General features: G+C 38.0%; 1 protein-coding gene across 4 annotated transcripts in view; it reads left to right on the top strand.

The window, feature by feature from the left end:
- Positions 1-22,866, top strand: part of ACSL6 (acyl-CoA synthetase long chain family member 6) — a 142,042-nt gene that overhangs the window by 55,756 nt on the left and 63,420 nt on the right. For all 4 annotated transcript variants that reach the window (XM_020991154.2, XM_020991153.2, XM_020991160.2 and 1 more), the window contains exon 2: positions 12,803-13,023. In XM_020991154.2, coding sequence (XP_020846813.1) covers positions 12,803-13,023 — 221 coding nt within the window. The remainder of the gene's footprint in view (positions 1-12,802; positions 13,024-22,866) is intronic.

The following is a 22,866-nucleotide window of genomic DNA, read 5'->3' as shown; positions in this document are numbered from 1 at the left end:
CCATTCAGGCCAGGAGTTTTTTCTTTGGTGGGTCTTCTTCCTTTGCTGAGATTGTATTATTATAAGATCTCTATTTGGTCTTCTGTGACAAGTTTGTCACTGTAAGATCTTTTCTGCTTTTTCAACCTCCTCTGCTCAGGTTTTAAGAGGGCAGAGTTGAGTTCTGTCGCTTTTTCCTATGGAATCTTGGGGTGAAGGCAGTGGCAGAAGGGTGTACTGGTAGAGACTGTCAATAGCAAGGTAATTTTGCTAAATGGATCTCAGAATACAAAGCCATTGATGTATTTGTGGAGCCTGCCCAAGCACAGCAGCTGGTCAGGTAAGAAGTGCTAAGTGAGCAAGTTGTGTATTAGGGATTGGCCTTCTCTGCTATCGTTTCATCAGGTTGTTGTCTCATCGGGGTTCTTGATGTTTTAAACTTTGGAGACAGTTTACCTCTTGTGCATTATTCTTATTTCAGAGAGTTTTGAGAGGTTATAGGAGTTGGAGAAAATAGGTAGTAGTTCTGTCTTCTTGGTTACCTCTGCCATTGTTTTGGTAAGATAGTTTTGTGAATAAGATATTTTTTTATTACATACAATTAAACTGTTTTGCACAGACAAAATCAGTGAAATTAAAATTAGAATGGAAACAGCAAACTGGGGAAAATATTTGTAGCAGATTTCTCTAATTAAGGTCTGAAATCCAAGACAGGTAGGGGAATTATGAAATATGTAAGTCCTGGAAAGACTTGCAGGAACTAATGCGGAGCAAAGTGATCAGAAACAGGAAAACTTTTTATACAGTGACCATAACTTTATAAAGGAAAATATCTTTGAAAGACTTAAAGAACTGATAAATGCACTGTTTCCTCTTGGTGTTGAGGTGGTGGACTATAGGTTCAAAATAAGATATACATTTTAAGACACAACCAATATAAAACAAACTTGCTTATGTTAATTGTACTTATTTGTTATGAGGGAGGGCTTTAATTTTTAGGTAATAAGTTGGAGGGAAATGTGTTGAGGTCATGATCAATGGAAAAGATTGCCAATGAAACTTTTAAAAAAATACAGAGAAGAGCAGAAAGAAGTTTAGGAGACACATACAAAGCAAGGCAAGGTAGGTACTGTCATATTAAATGTAATATATATATATATATATATATATGTATACATATGTATGTATATACATATACATATATATTTAAAATTAAGCTGTTATGTAATAAATTCAAGGTTTCATCTGCTCTTGGAAACATAGTTTTCTCCTAAAGACACCATATCACTTACTACTCTCTCTAGTCATGTCAACTCTTCTCATTACTAGAGACACATTGTACCAGGAGAAGTAAGAATATTTTTTTGCCATATCCAGGTCTGCTTCCTGCCACCATTACTTAGCATCCTCTCCCCCTTTGAAATCCACAAGATATCACATTCTAAATACCTTCAGAGTTGTGTCACTCCAACACAGTTTTCCTCTAAGAAAACTTGGTCTGGTCCAACTGTTTTCCCAGATATATCTTAAGTACTATTTTTATTTCTTTATATAGCACATCTGGTACTGAGATGTTGTTACAAAAGTGGTGGTTCCAGCATCATCAGTGACAAACATAGATATATAAAAATGTTGGAAACCTTCCATTTTTTCCCATCTATATGTTGTCTTTCCAGTTTCATCAATAATTGCTCTTGGGGGACAGCTAGGTGGCACAGTGGATAAAGCACCAGCCCTGAAGTCGGGAGGACCTGAGTTCAAATCTGGCCTTGGACCAAACACTTGACACTTATTAGCTGTGTGACCCTGGGCAAGTCACTTACCCCCAATTGCCTAAAAAATAAAAAAATAAAAAAAATAATAATTGCTCTTGGAATGATCTTGCTTAGGTAAGTCTCATGCTAAACTTTCTGCAGACTCATTCTCCCTTTCACTATTCTTTGCTGTTCTGTAAGGTTATACTACTTATAATATTTCGTCAACCTCCTGTACCATTTTGCAAATTAATTTATATTTTTAAATTGTCTTACCCTTGGTTTCCATATCTCTCCACTTGGCAAGGAGGCTAAGGATTTGCTGGTTCAGGGGATTTCTGGGATCTTTTGTCCTCTTCTTTGCATGGTTGTTTTACACTGATTAATGTAATTAGTAGGAAATCATGGTCTTCTGAGTCAGTCTTTATCCATTTCCCTTTTCTCAGTGTATTTCCTACATTGGCCATGTGCAAAAATGTATGTCTTCCTCTGAACCCTGAGTCCTTCATCTCTCTGTAAGGAGGTGTTTAATCATGGGGTCCTCTGAAATCATGGTTGGTCATTGTACTGATCAGAGTAAAGTTTTCAAAATTATTTGTCTTTATAATGTTGTTATTGTAGAAATTGTTCCTTTGATTCTGCTCACTTCACTCTGTATCAGTTTATAAAAGTCTTTCCATATTTCTCTGAAATTGTCACCATCGTTGCTTAATAACACAATAGTATTCTATTGCATTCATATGCCATAATTTGGTCATCAATCCCCCAGTTTATAGGCTTCCCTTAGTTTTTGATACTTTGGTGCCACAAAGGAGCTATTATGTACATATGGGTCCTTTTCCATCTTTTTTAGATTTCTTGGGGTATAGGCCTAGTAGCGGTATAATTCAAAAGATGTGCTTAGTTTAATAACTTTGGGAACATAGTTCCAAATTGCTTTTCAGAATTGCTGGACCCATTTCTAGCTCCACTAACAGTGCATTAGTGTAGCCATTTTCCTACAAAATAACACCTGTCATTTTCATTTTTTTCAACTTTTCCCATCTGATAGGTGTAAGGTGAACCTTAGAGTTGCTTTAATTTGCATTTTCCAATTATTAGTATTTTTTTGTGTTGCTATTGATAACGTGGATATCTTCCTTATAAAATGGCTATTTCATGTCATTTGATCATTTATTGATTTGGATAATGACTCATATTCTTATAAATATAAATCCATTCCCTATGGAATCCCAAATCCATATCTTGGAAATGAAGTTTTTATCAGAGAAACTCACTGGAATTATTTTTTCCCAATTACCTGCTTCCCTTCTAATTTTTACTATGTTAGATTTTTTGTGAAAAAAAAAAACTTTTACATTTTATGAAATCAAAAATTATACATTTTTATCTCCTCTGATTCTCTTTATTCCTTATTTGGTCATGAATCCTCTCCTTTTCTACAGACATGACAGCTAATTTCTTCCTTGCTCTTCTAATTTGTTTATGATTTTACCCTTAATGTCAAAGGCATGTGACCATTTCTACCAGACTGCTTTCCAATCTTTCTAGCAGTTTTTGTGGAATAGTGAGTTCTTACCTTAGTAACTGGAGTCTTGGGGTTGATCAGCCACTAGACTTCTGTGTTTGTTTGCTTCTGTATGTTGTATAACTAATCTGTTCTACTGATTGACGTATTAAGTTTTTTTTAAGTGATGGATTAGCTTTAACGATATGGTGACAAAATCATCTTGTTTGTTCCTTCCCAAACTTTTTTTTTGTCTTCTGAAATTTTTCAGATTTTTATTACTGTTAATATTATTTGTATATTTGTGGTCAATATATATGTTGCTCATTTGGTTTTTCTTGCTATAGTCTATTTGCATTCTTTCTATTTAGAATGTATTAGTATATTACACTGGCTTACCACACTTTTTTCCACTATTCCTCAATCACTAGACACATAGCTTTGTTTCTAGTTTTTCGCTGTTGTGAATCCTAAAGTGCTCTTCATAGCAATATAGCTTTTAAGCTAGAGGGATCCTTAAGAGGCTATGTAGTCCAATACCCTCATTTTAGAAGAGTAAACTGAGGCCCAGAGAGATTAACTGACTTACCCAAGATGACACTGCTAATAAGTTACAAAGGCGGGATTTGAATCTAATTCCTCTGATTCCAAAGCTAGTGTTCTTGCTTCTAATACATTAGCTCATTTGGTTCTCATAACGATTTTGTAAAGTAAGTGCTACAGATTATCCTCATTTTAGCAAACTGGGATTAGGGAATTTAACAAAACTGAAATTCAGACTTTCCTAGGGCTGCATAGCTAATAAATGTCTTAGGCAGTATTTAAACCTAGGTCTTCCCGGCCTCAAATGTAGTATTCTATCCTACTGCCTCTCAATTAGAAGATGGAAGTTAGGGCGAGGTAATGGTAGATGAATATAAAAGAGTGGTGTGATTCTATGAGAATTCCTAATGCACAGAATCAGCTGAATTAATGAATGCCAAGTACAGAAAAAAGCACTTTTATTTTACCTATGCTGGAAAAAAGAGAAAGAACAAAGAAAGCATGGGACTTATGGGGTAGGTTAGGTGACTTAATTGTGGATGATGGAAGGAAGGCAGAACTACTCAACTCATTTTATTTTTTTTCAGCCCAAAGAAATGATCTTTACAGTAGGGAAGACAGAACCAAAATGGTTAATTGGCAGCATAAACCCAAGCTAAGAAAGGAAATAGTAAGCAAGTCCTTAGCTGTCCTTGATTCTTTATTCTTCTAGTCTGGGATCAACATAATCGTAGGATACAGAACAAATTGATAGGTCATGGGAATCCTATAGATATAACTTTCTAGACTTTAGCATCATTTGACAAAGGTCATATTATCCTTGTGAACAAAATGAAGAAATTTGGACTAGATCTGAGGTTTTAAACTTGAGGACTGCAAGCAGCTACAAAACCCCTCAGTACAGCCCAAACCAGATTAAAATGTAATTGGGATGTTTGGTAAAATAAAAATTCAATGTAATACACACACACACACACACACACACACACACACACACACACACACACACACACACGAATTTATATTTGTTATTTTCTAAGTCAATATGTGACCAGTGGGGATTTGATTCTGTTTGAGTTTGAAATCATGGAGCTAGGTGATATTATCATACAGGTAGGAGGATTCAGAAGTGATTGAATGACTGGAGTGAGAAAGCAGTTATTAATGGGTCAGTGGTTTTTTTTTTAACTTTTAAAAAATTAATATTTTTTTCACATTACATGTAAAAACAATTTTAACATTCTTTTCTTTTAAATTTTGAGTTCCAAATTCTTTCACTCCCCCCCCCCACTTTGAGAAGGCAAGCAATTTGATACAGGTTGTATATGTGCAGTCATGTAAAACCTATTTCCATATTAGTCATGTTGTTAAAGAAAACACAGACTCCCCCCCCAAAAAAAAAACCCAAGGAAAATAAAGAAAGTTTAAAAAATATATTTCAAACTGCATTCAGACTCCATCAGTTCTTTCTCTGGAGTTGGATAGCATTTTTTATTGTGAGTCCTTTGGAATTGTCTTGAATCATTACATTGCTGAGAAGAGCTAAGTCATTCACAGCTCATCATTGCACAATATTGCTGTTACCGTGTGCAATGAATGGATCAGTGTTAACTTGGAAGAAGTGTCTAGAAGAGCATCCTTCAGGGTTGTATCTTTGGCACTGTGCTGTTCAACATGTTTATCAGTGACTTGGATGAAGTCATAGAGATGGCATGCTTATAAAATCTTCAGATGACACAAAGTTGAAAGCAAGAGCCACTAATACCCTGCATTACATTATAATAAGGATCTTTCTAGGCTAGAATGGTGAATTGAATATGCAGTAGTAAGATGGAATTTAATAGCAATGCATGTGAAGTACTTCACTAAAATTTTTTTTAAATCAATTTGAGAAAAACAAGAGGCCTACCTAAGCAGCAGTTCTTGTGACAAAGATCTGAGGGGTTTTCAATGTACTTTTAAGTTCAATGAGTCAACAGTAAAATATGGCATCCAAAAAAGCTAATGAAATCATAATCCGCATTAAAAAAAAGCATAGTGTCCAGAGAATATGTGATAATCTTGTTTTATTCTGACATGCTCAGACTATAAGTATTAGATTCAGTTTTAGGCATCAACTTTAGAAAGGACATTAGAGTCACTGTGATAGTGAAGGGCCTAATACAAGGAATTAGCGTGTAAGGTATTAAAACACAAGGACTGGCAAAAGGAATTGGCAAGTCAGAGAAGAAAAGATTTAACTGTGATGTGTTGGGTATCTTCAAATATCTGAAGGGCTTTCATGGGGAAGAAGTATTAGACTTGTTCTGCTTAGCACCAGAAAGCAGATCTAGTTATAATGAATATAAGTTGGAGAAAAGCAGATTTATACTTAATGTAAGAAGAAATTCTTACTAGTGAGAGCTATACAAAAGTATTAAGGATTTTCTCAGGAATTAGTGACTTCCCTTTCTCTAGAAGTCTCGAAGAAAATCTGGATTACTTGACCGCTTGGTGAGGACATAGGATCATGGATTAGAATACAAAGGGACCTTAAATGTCACCAAATCCACACTCCCCATGCCTGAGCATTTTACAAATGAAGAAACTAGGGATAACACAGGAAGTAAGTGGCATTATAAAAAATTACCTTAAGTACAGGCAGTGCAGTTTGATAGAAAGTACACTGAATTTGGAGTCACAGGATTTGGATTCACATTTTGGTTCTGTCACTTATTAGCTGGGTGACTTTGGGCAAGTCACTTAACCTCTGTGGACCCTGGACAGGTCACTTAACCCTGTTTGCCTCAGTTCCTCATCTGTAAAATGAGCTGGAGAAGGAAATAGCAAACCACCCCAGTGTCATTCTTATTGATTTTACATGTCAAATACTGCTACAGATTTGGCTTTACTCTCTAGAAAATCTCAAAATTCCTGTGCACCAACTTTATCTTCAAAAATAATGCTTGGCTTGCCTAGAAAATTGATTTGGGGACATACAGTCTCTCAGTGTTTTTTCTTTGACAGTCTAGCATCTTCTGTGATATCTCCTTTTTTTAAAAAAAATAGTTTTGCCATTGACATTTTATGGGTGGGTTATATTGGGGTCACAAATCCTTAAGTTGCTTTGTTAAAGTTGAGAATGTAAAGGTTCAGCAACATGAAAGCAATTGATAAGACATATTAATGCCAAGGCTTGATTACCTTGAAGAGATTCCTTTTAAGTCACTACTATCTGTTCCTTAATGACAGAGAATTCACTTCTGTTCCCTATTTGGTCTCTCTCCCATGGGGTTTTTTCCTCCCTCACTCAAATCAATAGGGGAAAAAATAGCCTTTGAGAGAACGGTAAACATACATATAACTAGTATCCTGGCCTCAGCACTAGTGTCTCTACTCATCCAGTGAGGGTGCAGTTTCTGCTCTGTGGATGTGGGTTGGAGACATGGACCAAATTCAAACTCTTCTACTTGCTCTTCTCTTCCTGGGCTGGACATTTCCAGTCCTAGGGTTCATGGTAAAGAGACTAGAATTTCCTCTCGGGGTGCCAAGATCTAGAGAGTTAAGTGTTGATATTTGTATCCTTTCTTCAAGCAGAAGGAACTGCACTTAAGAGGAATAATTAGCACTCACAGCCACACCCCCAGGTTAAACTCTCTTCCCCTGGCTGAAGCCATCCAAGACTTAGATACAGATTCTCTCTTTTCTCACCACAGGGTAATATCTGCAGTCTCTCCCCTGTGGGGCCTTGTGTCCTGAGATCCACCCCTTTTCTTCAGCTGAATTTGTCTTTGCCTTGGGGCATGTTTTGTGGTACTTTCCCCAGGTACAAGAATTATTAGTTCTCACTTACTATCAAAGAAGAGAGTTTTGTGGCCTGCAGAACGGCAGGAAGTTTATTTTATTCACAATAGAAGGTGAAATGAATAGAGCAACAGGCCTGGAGTTCAAATCCAACCTCACATACTAGCTGTGTGACCCTCAGCAAGTCACTCAATCTCTGTTTGCCTCAGTTTTCACATGTGTAAAATGGAGATAATGAAAACACCTACCTCACAGATTTGTTGTAAGGACCAAACGAGAATTAAACTGTTAAGCACTTGGCACAGTGCCTAGCACATACCAAGCACTCTGTTATAAAAATTTAGCTGCCTGTTATTATTATTATCGTTACTCCTCCTCCTCCTCCACCTCCTACTACCCCATTCTGTGAAGGGATGGCTCAACCATCCTTCCCTTCTGAGTTCCCCCTCACTGTTGATTCCACTCTTCTCCTTTCCCACCCCACCCAAGCTGGTCCCAACTGCCAGGGGCCCTGCTCCCTTCTCTGCATTGACTAAAGTCCCTAATTATAGCCTTGAGTCTTGCTCATTAAACACCTGCTCCCTCCCCTTGATGAACCCACAAGTGACTGGAAGCTTTAAAAGAGAACTTTTACTAAGAAACCAGGATAAACAGAATGAAGCACAAACCTTACACAGGAGACATGAAGAAGGATACAGCCAGAAAGCTTTTCTGAGCACAGGTGCCCACATCGCCCTGGTAATAAACAGAAACACTCAGACTTTTGGCCTGAGGCAGATTAGAGCTTCCTAATTCCTTTTCTGGGGATTCCTTCTGTCCGATCAGAATCTAACTCCCTGCTAGTAGCTAGTCTTGTCTGAGTATGTTCCATACATTCTTCCTTCTTGCCTTCGGGAGCGACCATGTTAATTTTCATCTTTATATTCCCAATGCACAGTATGATGCTTTGCACCCAATAAATGCTCCATAATTGTTTGGTGAATAATAATGGTTGTATAATCTTATGTCAGAGGCTTTCATATGACACAAAGTACCTTGTGATGGAATGCTGTAGTGCTATAAGAAATTGCAAGGAGGATGATTTCGGGGAAACCTGGAAAAATTTAATGTGAACTTATGCAAAGTGAAGTGAGCACAACCAGAACAGTATACACAGTTAACAGCAGTATTGTAAGGATGATCAACTGTGGAAGACTTGACTACTCTCATTAATACAGTGATCCAAGACAATTCAGAACTCACGATGAAAAATATCATCCACCTCCAGAGGGAGAACTGATGAACTCTGAGTGCAGACTGAGGCATATTGTTTTTCATTTTCTATATTTTTCTTAGTTTTTTTTGCAATATAACTAATATAAGCAATATGCTTTGCATGACTTCACATGGATGATGGGTATCATATTGCTTACCTTCCCAGTGGGTGGGGCAGGAGGGGCTGGAGATAGGGACAGGATTTAGAACTCAAATTTTTTTTAAATAAATGTTAAAAAATAAATGAATAATTTTTAAACCATCAAAAAAAAAAAAAGAAGTACCTGGCTATACTTTGGGCCAGAGTTGTGAGTCTATGGGCCTCACTGTGGCCCTATAACATTCCCAAGTACCAAACCAGATTAAAATGTAACTGGGAAATATTTTAAAAATAAATAAAAAGTACAATAGAAGAAAAAGTATGTGTGGTTTTCTAAGTCAATATGAACCCACAGGGATGCTTATGTATGGTTTAATGGCCACCATTTCAACATGAGTTTGATATCACTGCTTTGAGGAATTGTTCGTGTCCCAGACGTATTGAAGGAACCCAGAAAATCCAGGTACTTCATTATATAATCCACTGTGTGTTGTCACCAATGCAGAGATCACAAAGCTCAAGAAAAAAATTATTTCCAAGTCAGAAAATATAATTCTTCTCAGATCTCATGGAGAACATGAACAACAATGAGCAACCTTTCCCCAGGGTCCAGTATAGTCTCAGTAACTAATAGTCTTGTACTAGGTAGGATCTCCCAGCAGACATTGCCTCTTTTAGGTTCTCTGTACATTGTACTCATGGCAGCTCTCTCTAGATCAGATCTTTCATTTTTTCTTATTTATCTTTTTGTTAAATTTATCTAGGCCCTAAAGGGGGACATTGAATTTTCCAGTTATTGTAGTTTTGCTTTCTCTTTACCTTCTAATTTGATTAGCTTTTCCTTTAAGTACTTAGATGCTAGGTCACTTGGTACTCACACACATTTCTTATTGATATAATTTCACTACCTATGGTATCTTTAAATATAATGTCATTTCCCCTAATGTAATTTCCCTTAGTTCTTTTAGTGAAGTATTTTATTATTGTCTTATCTAAGATCATGATTACTATTCTTGGTTTTGGGTTGGGTTTTTTCTTATTTATTCTCTTGGGTATAACAGATTCTACTTCATCCCCTTATTTTAACTCCATGTGAATCTTTGTTTTTCATATGTTTTTCTTGTCAACAATATGTTGTTGTATTCTGATTACTAATTCATCTGCTACCCTTCATTTTATGAGTGAATTCATCTCATTTGACCTTCATGGTAACACATTTGTTAGATATATTTTTCTTTCCATTATATCCGATTATAGTATTTTTTATCTTTGTCTCCCAACTTTCTCTTTAAAAAGAAAAATGTGGAGAAAGAAAGGGAATATGATCAACACTAGGAATCTATGATTGGAGTGGTCTGATACCACTCTTCTGACTTCCCTCTGTTCACTCAGACACGTAGATCAGTAGTTCTTTTCTTTTCTTTCTCTTCTTTTAATTCACCATTTATCATTAGCCCTTCATAGTCAAACTTTGTTTTTCTTTTGACTGTACCTTTTCCAACTCTATCCTTACTCTTAAATCTCCCTCCCAACTCCCTGTACCCATTATTTACCTGTTGACTTAAATGTTTTTATGTACCAAGCTCTCTCTGTGTTCATCCTTCCTTTGCTTAGTTCAGGTAAGAATGAGGTTCATGGAATGCCCTCTCCCACCCCACCTCAGTGCTTAAATGGAGGAGAGAGCAGGAGTGACATGACCTCACCAGTGTCTGTTTCATTGCTCGGTCACCTACTGGGAATTCTGTGGTTTCAGACCTTATCTTCTGGTTTACCCTGTCTAGATATCATGCTGGCTGCTGGCCTGTCCCTTTGGCACATCTCCTAAAGTAGAACATTCAAAGACTTTGGACTTTCTTTTGGTAGGGTCTTAAGCTGGATAGAGAAGCTCATTAATGTTTTCTCTCTGGTTTTGTTTAATTTGCTGCTCTTCATTTTTCTGAGGGTGTTTCCCAATAGAGCTAAACTTAGCAGTATATTCTTCATAGTTCTCTTTGCTGGAAGTCCCTCTCCCTAGCTGCCAGCAGACAGTTATTATTCCCTCTATAGCTCTCTCTCCAGCTCCCAGAAGGTGGTGACACTAACACCATTTTTGTGGATGTGTTGGAGAGTAGGATGGTGGAAGTGGGGGGGAGAGGAATCCTAGTATGGCAGAAGAGAGTTATTTCACAGTTTCCACATAACCAGAACATTATAGCTCAAGTACGAGCAGAACAGGGTGTTTCTACTCTGAAGTTTCTTTCTTGTGGTTCATACTAGCCACCCCACCAATGTTTGCACAGCAATCAGAAGCACAAATCCATCTCTTTCACTTTTGAACAAGTCTCCATTAATGATACAAGGTTGGATCAGAATTGATCCATAGTAGAATACTCTCCTTTATTCCACTACCTGGACAAAGTATTTCTTAACCACATCAGTACTTCCTAGAAACCTAAAATCTTGACATCCAGTTTCTATCCCCTTCCTCTTCCCATCATACCTTCCACCCCGAGAGTCCCTCTAAATCCAATTGGGTTGGATTACTCAAATTACCTAGGGCCATGTTCTGTGATTGTCTTGAATTTAATTTAATACTGAGGGTAGGGAGCAGTGTAAGCAAAGACATGGGAATGAGAAAGCATAGTGTACTTTCAAAGGAAAGGTTGTAATTCATTGTGTTTGGAGCTTAGAGAATGCAGAGGGGAGCAGTATGAGAATTCGGAAAGATAGAGCAATACAGTGGAGCCGTAAATATCACAAAAGAATTTGAACTTCATGCATAAGGTAATATGGAGCTACTATGGAAAAGGAAGGCCATTCAGTTATTCCCTTCCTTACTTATGCAGTGAAACAGAAGCAAAGATGAAGACAGTTGTTTTTGGAATTAGGAAATAACTTGCCAAGATTTATTTACCTTTTGTTAAAAGCTTCCTAGCCTAGACCCAATACCTGAGCCTGTAATGGATGGCCAGTAAGTGGCTGCATCCATTGCTCAGATCTCTGACTCCACAGGGAGGGCTGTGACATTCTGTTTTCCTCTATCCTCAGCACAGGGTTCTTTTCCAACCTTACATGTGGAGTAACTGAGGAACTGAAGGAGTTAACTACTTACCTGTGCCTGAAAATACAAGGAAAACATGATATGGGCTACTAACACTGACCTCATCACATTTCTTTGAACTATGCCCTAGGGATTGATACTTAAGTCAGCCTCTACCATATTAAGGGGTTGGAGGGGTGGAAAGAAGTGAGACCCACTCAAAAATTGGGGGTCAGAAGTCAGGTGGACCACTTGAAAAAAAAATACTGGGTTAAATTCTTTCTCTATTTTGACTTAAAGAAATGAAAATCTGAACAGAAGTATGTTTAATGATGAAACATTAAGTTCTCTTTGTGCAAAGCAAATATACTCTGTACATGCACGCACACGATCTCTCAACATCTTCCACAGAGAGCCATTGCCCCAGAGAGTCATGTGATCCCCCGAGAACCCTAGAGATATCAGAACAAATACAAAGTCTGTCCCTTCCAGGATCTTTCCCATCATCGTGTAATCTCTTTGCCTTGGGAAGGAAGGTGACTTTCCGAAGTCTGAAACCTTCCTATCCTCACCAGGCTTTCAGGATCAGTGCTCACTGGGATATAGTGACTTCTAGCCTCAAGGTGCCCCTGGCTTTTGGTTTTCAGTTTGGTAAGGCTACTGGGATTAGAGGCACAGTTGCCCAAATCCCCGGCAGTGGATGCCCAGAAGTTCAAAGGATCCTGGATGTGCTATCCTCTGCACACTTGTTCCATATTTACCATCTTGTCTCCTTGGCCACCCTCCCCTCTTCTTCTACTTCTCCCTTCCTCTCCCACCCTCACATACACCCCACAACTGATTATTGTTTTGGTATCTTACAGAGTTTGCCCTTTCAATCCTGGAGAAGATGCAAGCTCAGGAGATCCTGAGGAGCCTGCGTCTGCCAGAATTGGATGATTTCAGCCAGTTTCTGCGTAACTTGCCAGCCACCACATTAGTGGGTATTGGGGCCTTTGCTGCTCTGCTGGCCTATTGGTTTGCTAATCGGCCAAAAGCTGTTAAGCCACCATGTGACCTCCTGATGCAGTCTGAAGAAGCTGAGGTAAGACTACGGGCCAGCGTGTAGGTGAGGGGCTCAGGAATGCTCTGTGCTTTCTTGCACTGGTAAAGTTTCAGGTTTTACTGTATTTGCCTAACACAACTGATATCCCGCTGGTTATTACAAATTGTAACTACTGCTTACCACTGTTACTGCCTGACGCTGCCTCTATTGTGACTGCCTGGTATTGCCACTACCTTATTACTATCATCATTTGCTATTGTTACTGTCTGCCACTGTTACTGCCTTCTGTTGCTACCCCCTGGCTGTTACTAGTATTGTCTTCCATTCTTACTGCCTCTCACTGTTACTGGTACTCCTAGTCACTGCCTGGCACTGGTACAGCCTTCCATTCTTACCTGCTGTCCTTGTCTCTGGTCCTGCCTTCTAGAGTGACTTTCCTTTCCCTCTTCACTTGTTGTATTCGCTAATCATCATTTAAATCCTAAATCAAATGTCCCCTTCTCTACAGTTCCCTCAGTCAATGACAATCCCACCCCCACCTCCTGTTACAATTTTGTTATCCTTCTCTTTAATGGCCTTATACAATATTATGTAGAATTAACTGTGTTGTATCTTATTCCTCTAAAAATGTAAGTCCCAGGAAGGGCAGGAATTGTGTCCTTTCTAAATTTCCCATGAGCCCTAGCCCAGGGCTCAGTACCCAGTAATTGCTTCTTGTTTAGCTGAATGAATTGAATGGATGGATAGATGGATGATTACTGCCTGCCATTGTTTTCACCTGACACTCCTTCTCTCCTGGTATTAGTGTTTGTTTTGTCCCAGGGGAGAGTGGCTTATGGTGCCCCTCGGTACTGAGGGAAATTAAGCCAAGTTATATGCCCCTGAGAGATATTTGTTGGCAGCCTGGCAACAGCCTCCACACTGTCTACCTCCAAGGAAACAGGGGAATAAGACTTTCACCCCCTTTCAGGAGCGACTTCAGATAGGGGTGAGGGAGAGAATATTGTAGCAGAGAACTCAGAACAGGGGTGGGGAACCTGCAGCCTCAAGGCAAGTTTTATAGAACAAATCCTTTTATTAAGGGGATTTGTTCTGTGAGGTTTGGATTCAGTCAAAGGGCCACACTTGAGGACCTAGAGGGCCACATGTAGCCTTGAGACTGAAGGTTCCCCACCCCTGACCCAGAAGTTCAGCTGAAGTGTGAGGGCAGTGTGTCCTAGGGTTCAGGACTGAGGACATTTTATCTTAAAACAGACAGTCTAGTCAGGGTTCACTGTTCACTACTAGGACAAGGCTTAGCCATCTTTAATGTGAGTGTCTCTCCCCTACAAAGGCTGCCTAATGCCAGGGATCAGTGGATTTCTAGGGCTTGGAAATGGGACAATCTCATTAAACAAGAAAGGCAGGCTGTAAATTAGGATCCAAGAAGATGTATGATGAAGACTAGGCCAGGCCTTTGCAAAGAACCTTTTCTCTCATATCTCTAATGTCCTTATCATATATTATTTATAATTACATAGCTGCATTATTATATTTATATATTCTAATATAATATATTATACTAGTATTATGCTATATTATATGTTTATAATAATTATAAACATATAATATAGCATAATACTAGTATAATTATCTATGTTTGCGTACTATTCCCCTACTAAGAGCAGGATCGTATCCTATCTAAGCTAAATGTATCTTCTCTAGCATCTAGCATAGATGTCCATAGTAAATATAGTAAATAAGCATAGTAAGTGATGAGTGTTTTTTTTTTTAGAATAACTAATGAGGGGCAGCTAGATGGCACAGTGGATAGAGCACTGGTCCTGGAGGAGGATCTGAGTTCAAATGTGACCTCAGACACTTGACACTTACTAGCTGTGTGACCCAGGGCAAGTCACTTAACCCCACTACCTAGCAAAAAAAAAAGAATAACAAATCCACCTGGATTTCTCTGAAATACCATAATCTAAAATACTGAGATGAATCAGAGTAGAAATTCAGCCTGAGAAGTTAATATCACACTAGGAGGCAGAATACAGGGAACACTGGCCAGAAACATACCTAGAGTTTTTCATACCCAGGGCAAGTACCACAGGCTTGCCCAGAGCAGGTGGCAGGAAGGATGCTGTCAGGTGAACTGGGGAAGGACAGAATGGGGCAAGAGACAAGTTCAGACCAGCCAGCAATCTGGTAGCTTCCTGTTTTAACTAACTATTCTTGCTAACTAGGTTGTAAGCTCTGTTGTTTATGTGCTGGTGAAGGATTATAGGAACCATTAGCACCTTCCAAATTTGGCAACCTAATGCAAAGCCCCCATCACCCTGCCCAAGTTATAGCATAGCAGGCAGATTGATTGAATCCAATCAATTAACAAGCATTTAGTAATGGAAATTTTTATGTATCAGCACTATACTAAGTACTGGGAATACAAATACAAAGCTTATATCCTATCAGAGAAGAAAATGAACATAAATAAATGTATACAAAATAAATAAAAGGAAATTGGGAAGAAGGGAAACTAGAGCAGGGGCGGGGAACCTGCGGCCCGAGGCCACATGTGGCCTTCTAGGTCCTTGGATGAGGCCTTTTGACTGAGCCCAAGTTTTACAAAACTTTTTATTAAGGAGGTTTGTTCTGTGAAGTTTGGATTCAGTCAAAGGGTTGAACTTGAGGACCTAGAGGGCCACATGTGGCCTAGAAGCTGCAGGCTCCCCACTCCTGATAGGGGATCAATGAAATAAGATCAATGAAATGTTTAAGCTAAACTTTGAAGTCAGTTAAGGATTCAAATAGGCTGAAATGAGGAGGGAATACATTCCAGAGCACAACCAGTACAAAAGCATGGAAACACGAAGTAGAGTATCATTTATGAGGAACAGGAAGAAAGCCATGGAGTGTGTGTATGGAAATAATATACAATAAGACTGGAAAATAAATTGGAGTCAGATTGTGAAGAGTTTTAAGTGCCAAAGAGAAGTTTCAATTTGGTTCTAGAATTAATAAGGAGGCCCTAGAGTTCATTGGCCATGGGTGTGGCATGGTCAGACATGTCCTTTATGACGATCCCCATAACAGCTATATGGAGGTGGAAACTTGAGGTAGAGAGGTCAATTAGGAGGTACTCCCAGTAGTCCAGGTAAAAGCTGATGAGGGCCTGAACTGTGGTGGTGACTGTGTTAAAGAAAAGAGGAAAAATGTGAGAGATGTTGCAAAAGTAGAATCAGGAAAACCTGATAACTGATTAGATATATGAGGCAAGGGAGAGTTAGGAATTGAGGATAGCTCTAAGCAGAGGTGTGTTGGAGCTAGCTCTAAATGGCTTGCAAGAGCTGATTTTTAAATTTTCAGTGCAGGCATTTACATCTCAGAAAGTGTTACAGATCTGAGCCTGAATTATTGTTTTGTTGGTTGCCTAGACCTAAGAAAGTGTTAATAGTGCAGATTAAATTTAAAAGCATGCATGTTTACTTTTTTGCCCCCCAGAGAGCCTGGTTGTTAAATACTGCATTTACCAGCACATCCCTGTATTGCTCTATAAGCACTGTTTGAGCTCAACAGGAATGCAGTAGAAAGTTCAGGAAATGAAGTCATCACCGGACTCCAGACCTGGTGACTGGGGGCTAACAATAAAAATAATAACTAGTGTTTACATAGTGCTTTAAGGTTTGCAAAATGCTTTAAATCCATTGTCTCATTTGAGTCTCACAATACGTCTAGATCAAAAATTACGAACTCAGGTGATTAGAAAGATGGTGATACCCTCACTCAACAGAAATAGAGAAGCCCAAAAAAAGAGTTAGATATTGAATGCAGGTTTGGATATGTTGAAGTTGAGATGTGTATGGGCATCCAGTTCAAAATATCCAATAGGCAATTGAGGATGTGGGACTCTGGAACTCAGGAGAGATACTAAGGTTGGATATATAGATTTGGGATTTGTCTACTTAGAGATCATAAGCTGATGGGAGCTGATGAGGTGTGTGTATGAGGGAGAGAGAGAGAGAGAGAGAGAGAGAGAGAGAGAGAGAGAGAGAGAGAGAGAGAGAGAGAGAGAGAGAGAATGGAAAGAGAAGAGTCAGGACAGAGCTTTGAGGTGCATTAACAGTAGGCAGGATATGCATGATGATGAGCCAAGAGAGCATAGTTTCATTATAACCCAAATACAGGAAAAACTATCCAGGAGGAGGTGGTGATCAGCAAGGTCAGATTCAGATGAGTAGTCAAGAAGGATGAGGATGATTGGGAAGAAGTCATTCGCTTTAATAATTTAGAGATCACTGGTAACAGTCAGTCTCCCCAAAGTTTTGGCCTTTTGGGTACTTGCTTATACTCTTCACCAGATCTTTTAAACCCCATGCTAAAAATTAATCAGAAAGGCATGTGACTTACATATCAAGCTCCTCTTTTTAACTACTTGCTTTATTCAATTTAATTCAGCAAACATTGTTAAACACTCACAATGTATAGAGCATTGTTCTGAGAGAGATGCAAAGCTTAGATGACACGGGATTCCTGCCTTCATCTAGTCTAGTGTGAAAATTAGATCAACTCTCCATTTCAGTTTACCCTTATTTTCTTTTTCTTTTTTTTCTTTCTTTTTTTTTATAGGCAATTGGGGGTTAAGTGACTTGCCCAAGGTCACACAGCTAGTAAGTGTCAAGTGTTTGGTCTGAGACTGGGTTTTGAACTCAGGTCCTCCTGACTTCAAGGCTGTGCTCTATCCACTGTGCCACCTAGCTGCCCCCTGAGTTTACCCTTATTTTCAGTGGGGTTTGTGGCTACTGAACTCCATTCAGAAAGTCTGTTGAGTATCTGCAACGTACTCTGTCATGTGTTATATTCAGAAGTCAGCTGAAGTTATGCATATTACCACCTGAACTGAGCTCTTTAAAAAAAAAATTTAACCCAAATGAAACTCTAATAGGTGGGATTTTAGGCATTGTGACAGAGTGAAATGAAAAAAGGCTATGGTGGAAAATATATTTTAAGGCAGGACCTTAGGGAAGCCAACCCTGGACTGAGAGTTTCTCCTTGGAGTCAGCTCCTTTAAGTTGTCCCTACTTTGCATGGTATTTTCCCTTCCTTCAGTCATATACCTATAAAATTTCCAAGTTCTTTCTCAAGTTTCCAATTATGCGAGGTAGCTGGCCATGTGCAGTGTCTGCTATTCATATGTCTAAGTCATCTGTAAGTGAGTTCTTTTTAAGATTTAAGGTCTTCATTTTAAGTCCTGGATACAATTTTGGATACAAGTTTCCAATAAGGACATCAGAATTTGGTTCAGCTCCCTTCCTAAAAAGGCCCTCACCTTGGCAAGTACTCAAACTAAAAAGACATTAGAATAGGATAAATTTTATTTAATCTAATAAAAATATGTAGAACATGTTCAGATCCATGATCCTCACGATCAGAAGAACTCTCCTCCCTTTCCAGAGAGTGTCAAACAACTCTCCCCTGTTGCGGATGCCACCTTCCCTCACGACCCACAATGACTCACAATATACCAGCAAAAGAATAAGTCCAGGTTGCATCTTTTTTAAAATGTTTTTTATTGATATCTTTTGTTTCTTTCATCATCACAGTTGTCCCAAGAATTTCTCTCAAGTATCACTCCTCCCAGAGAACCATCCCATATAACAATTCATATTTTTCAGAAAGGAAAAAAAATCAGCACACATGAGTGTTGTACTTTGTCAAGGGGTTTTTCTTCATCTATTGAAATAATCAAGTGTTTTATTTTTTAACATCATTTTTAACATCATTAATTTTGTTGATTGTTTCCTAATGTTGAACCATCCTTCAGCATCCTGGCATAAATTGCATTTGGCTGTAATGAATGATATCTTAGATAAATTGCTGGAATTTGTTTATTTGTTTGTTTGTTTGTTTTTGGGTGAGGCAATTGGGGTTAAGTGACTTGCCCAGGGTCACACAGCTAATTAGTGTTAAATTGCTGTAATTTAACAGAATTTTGTTTAATATTTTTGAGTCAATGTTCATTAATGCATTTGGTCTATAGTTTTCTTTCTGTGTTTTATCTTTCCCTGGTTTAGATATTAGAACTATATATTTAACTACATATATATTACAATAGGATTCTGGTAGGGTATATTCTTTTTCCATTTTTTAAAATAATTTGTGAAGTATGGATACTAATTGCTCTTTAAAAGTTTGTTAGAATTCTCCTGTGAATCCATCAGTACCAGGAGATTTTCTCCTCCCTTTGGTAGTTCCTTTTATAGATAGTTCTATTTCGTTTTCTAAAATTGAGTTAAGATCTCTGTGCTGTCTTTTGGTAGCTTGGATATTTTATATTTTTGAAGACATTCCTCTATTTCTTTTGTATTCTCATTTTCAATAGCATGTAACTGTGCATAATATGGTCTGATTATTTTTATTTCTTCTAGTTTTGTTGTGATTTTGCTTTGCTTATTTGTTATTTTATTTTATTGATTTTCTGCCCTCTTCCTTTTCATCAAATTAGCTAAAGGCTTATCATTAGTCTTTTCAAAGAACCACCTTTTAGTTTTATTTATATTTTTATGTTTTTTCCCCCAATTTATCTTTTCCCCCTCTAGTTTAACTATCCTCTCTTTTATGCTTATTTTAGGTTTCTTTATTTGCTGGCTTTCTAATTTTTTAAATGCATATTCAGTTCATTAATCCTTTCTTTTTCTGTTTTGTTAATGTATGTTTGTAAAGATATGATTTTTCCCCTGAGGACTGCTTTAGCTGCATCCCAGAAATTTTGGTATATTGTTTCATCGCTATCATTTCCTTTTACATAGTTATTAATTGTTTATATGATTTGCTCTCTAACCTACTCATTACTTAGGATTTCATTGTTTGGTCTCCATTGAGATTTGTATCTTTTGTTTGTTTTCTCTGAACCAATTACTATTTTTATTGTGTTATGGTCTGTAAAGGATGTATTAACTATTTCTGCCTTTTTACATTTGTTTGCAATATCTCTGCCTGATCTGTTTTTGTAAAAGTTCCATGTGGTGCCTTTTGAAGTTTCATCTAGAAGATGCTATAAATCTTTTAACTCTGGTTTCCTCAGAAATTTTTTAGTTCCATACTTTCCCTCTTTTTTCTCTTTCTATTGGACTTATTCAGAACTGAGAAGGGATATTAAAGTCTTTTGTCACTATTGTGTTACTGTCTGTCATCCTGCAGCTCACATAATATTTCCTTTATGAATTTGGATGCCAGGGCACTTGGAACATATAAATTTATTACTTATATGGGTTTGCCATCTATGGTTCCTTTCAGCATAAAGTAGTTTCCTTAATTATCCCTTTTTATTTTTTGAATATTTGTTTTTGCTTTTTTCACATAGTATGATTGCAACTCCTGCTTTTTTGGGTTCACTTGATGCACAGTAATTTTTTTTCATCCCCTCAGTTTTACTGTATGTAGGTCTTTGTTTTTTAAATATATCTCTTGTAAGCCATAGATTGTAGTGTTTTATTTTCTTATCCAATTTGTCACTTTTTTCATTTTATTGGATTGATTGATCCCTTCACATTTAAGTTGCAAGAGTTAGGTTTATATTTTCCTCCATCTACTTATAATATTGAATTTTTTAAGTTATGATTTTTTTCCTTCTGCTGGAAACACAATACTATATTCTTTCCATTGTTTTCCCTTCATCTTTTTAAAGCTGGACTTGTTCCTACTGATTATAGTTCTCTCATCTCAATCCCCTCCTCTGATTTGTTTTCTCAGTTGTTATCCTTTTGTCTCTGAGGTTTTCTTCTGTTTTCTTCCTCGTTGCCTTCTTCTCAGTTAGTTGAGGAGATTCCTTCTTTCACTCTTCCCCTTCAACTAGTCCTGTTTCTTAGTTTGTTGGTTTAATTTCATTTCTGCACTCTTTTCCAAAAAGGATTTCTCTCACTTTCTTCATTATTCATCCTCTCTTTCTACTCTAGACCTTCATTCTCTATTCATCACCCTTAAAATTACCTGGTCTCTTTACTCTCTGTATTCCTCATGTAATCAAAGCTTTCAAGGTATCCATTCTAGGGTCTCCCCTCTAGACATTTTCTGCCACTAATGAGGGAATTAGAACAGCAAGTGGGAGTGGAATTAAGTTAATCACACTGATTCCATCTTGTGACTCAATTCTGGAGCTCTCTCAGTTCCCTTTCTAATCAATTATGGGTCTATTCCAATTTCTGTCTTGTGAGAAAACTTTATTCAATTGTGGGAATTGAGAGAAAACTATTGTTTTGCTCAAACTTAACCCTGCGTGCCTGGGAAGCTGGAATCATTTCTTCCTGCTGCTTAGAAACCCTTAACTAAGGACTAGGTTATGCTGACCAGAAACCCAGTCATATCTGAAGAGTGATGCAAGGAGTTTTCTCTCAATTATACATCTCAGGCAATCCACATGTCTTGTCTGAAAACTAGCCCCATTCTAGTTAATCAATTATTGTTTGCATGTTCCTTTGATTGAATATTGGGGGAGGTTTTCTTTTTTTGTTTCTCTTTTTTTGACTTCTCTTTTTCTGATTTCAGGGAACTATACCTATTCACTCTCCCCCCTCCTGATTTGGAAAGTCCTTGATCTTTCCTCCAATTAAAAATCAGATTACCTACTTTTGTATTCTGGTTAATTGTTATCTTTTAATTACTTGGTCTTGTTTTATTAATTCTTTTTAATGCCTGGTTCTAATTTGTTAGGCAATTGGCATTTATTACTAAAATAAATTAATATGCTCAGAAATTCAAACCTTTGTTTCCTCAGTCATTTTCTTTCCCCCACCCACCACACCACTGCCTTGTAGAGCTTGCCCTGTGGATTTCTTTTTTCCATTAAGCCTCAGTCCCAGAACAATGCCAATTATTGCAGGTGTCAAAGAGTACACTACCCCATATTAGGGTCCTTCCCCCACAACCTCCTTGATTATACACCCCATCACTGCTCTATACCTTGCCCGTGTTGACTTTTTTCTACATTTCCCTGAAAATTTCCTACATGAGTTCTTGCTTTCTCACTCCTCCAGGTGCCGGCTGTCCCCAGAAATTCCAACTTTCCCTTTCCTGAGTCAGGATTAATACACTTTTCAAGTATCAAATCTCCCAAACCGCACCTAGCACAAGGTCCCCGTCTCCCTTCACAGACCATCTCTCTTCATCCATAAGAGCTTTTATCAGCGGAACCTCCTCCCACCACCATAGCAAGATCTACTTCTCCTCTCTTTTCATTCCATCCCCTCTTCTTTTTCTCACACATCCACTTTCTGAGGCTTTCTGAGTTCACAGAGGCAACCTTTCCCTCATTGCTAGCCCTCAATTTGACATATCACACATTCCTTTCTATCATGCTGTTTCTATTTCCCTTTTGTTTACCCTCCCATGTTAGAATATAGTGCCATTTGAATCACCTGTAGGCAGGGTATTGCCAGGTTCTGTCCATAATACTCCAACCTGCCTCTTCATTATTACTTCGACTAGACTTCAACCTTCACCCCTATCTCTTTGTGTATGTTTAGAAAGCAGTTACTTACTCATCCCTCTGCTGTTACTCTGTTGCTGTTGCTGTTGCTGTCCTTGGCTGCTACATTTTTTCATTTGTCTTGTATTTCCGTTGTTTGGGGTGTTCAGTAATCAAATAATCTCTTTAATTCTAGTTTTCTAGAATTTCTAAAAATGTTTCAAATACCTCTTTATTATTAACATCCACCATTTTCCATTTATGGTTAAGCTCAGATTATCAGGGTAAGTCACCTTCAGTTGCATCCTGGGCTCCATTGCTCCTTGAAACGTGATTCTATTCTTTCCTGTGCTTTCTAGTGGGTGCAGAATAGTCTTGTGTTATTCAACTTTTCTTTCCTTAGTATGAAGTTCTTTCTCCTGATTGCTTGCTGGACTTGC

The sequence above is a fragment of the Phascolarctos cinereus genome, unplaced genomic scaffold (assembly GCF_003287225.1).
Source record: "Phascolarctos cinereus isolate Bilbo 61053 unplaced genomic scaffold, phaCin_HiC Scaffold_2;HRSCAF=192, whole genome shotgun sequence".
Classification (NCBI taxonomy): domain Eukaryota; kingdom Metazoa; phylum Chordata; class Mammalia; order Diprotodontia; family Phascolarctidae; genus Phascolarctos; species Phascolarctos cinereus.
The sequence above is the reverse complement of the archived record's forward strand: the minus strand, read 5'-3'. Positions and strand labels throughout refer to the sequence as shown.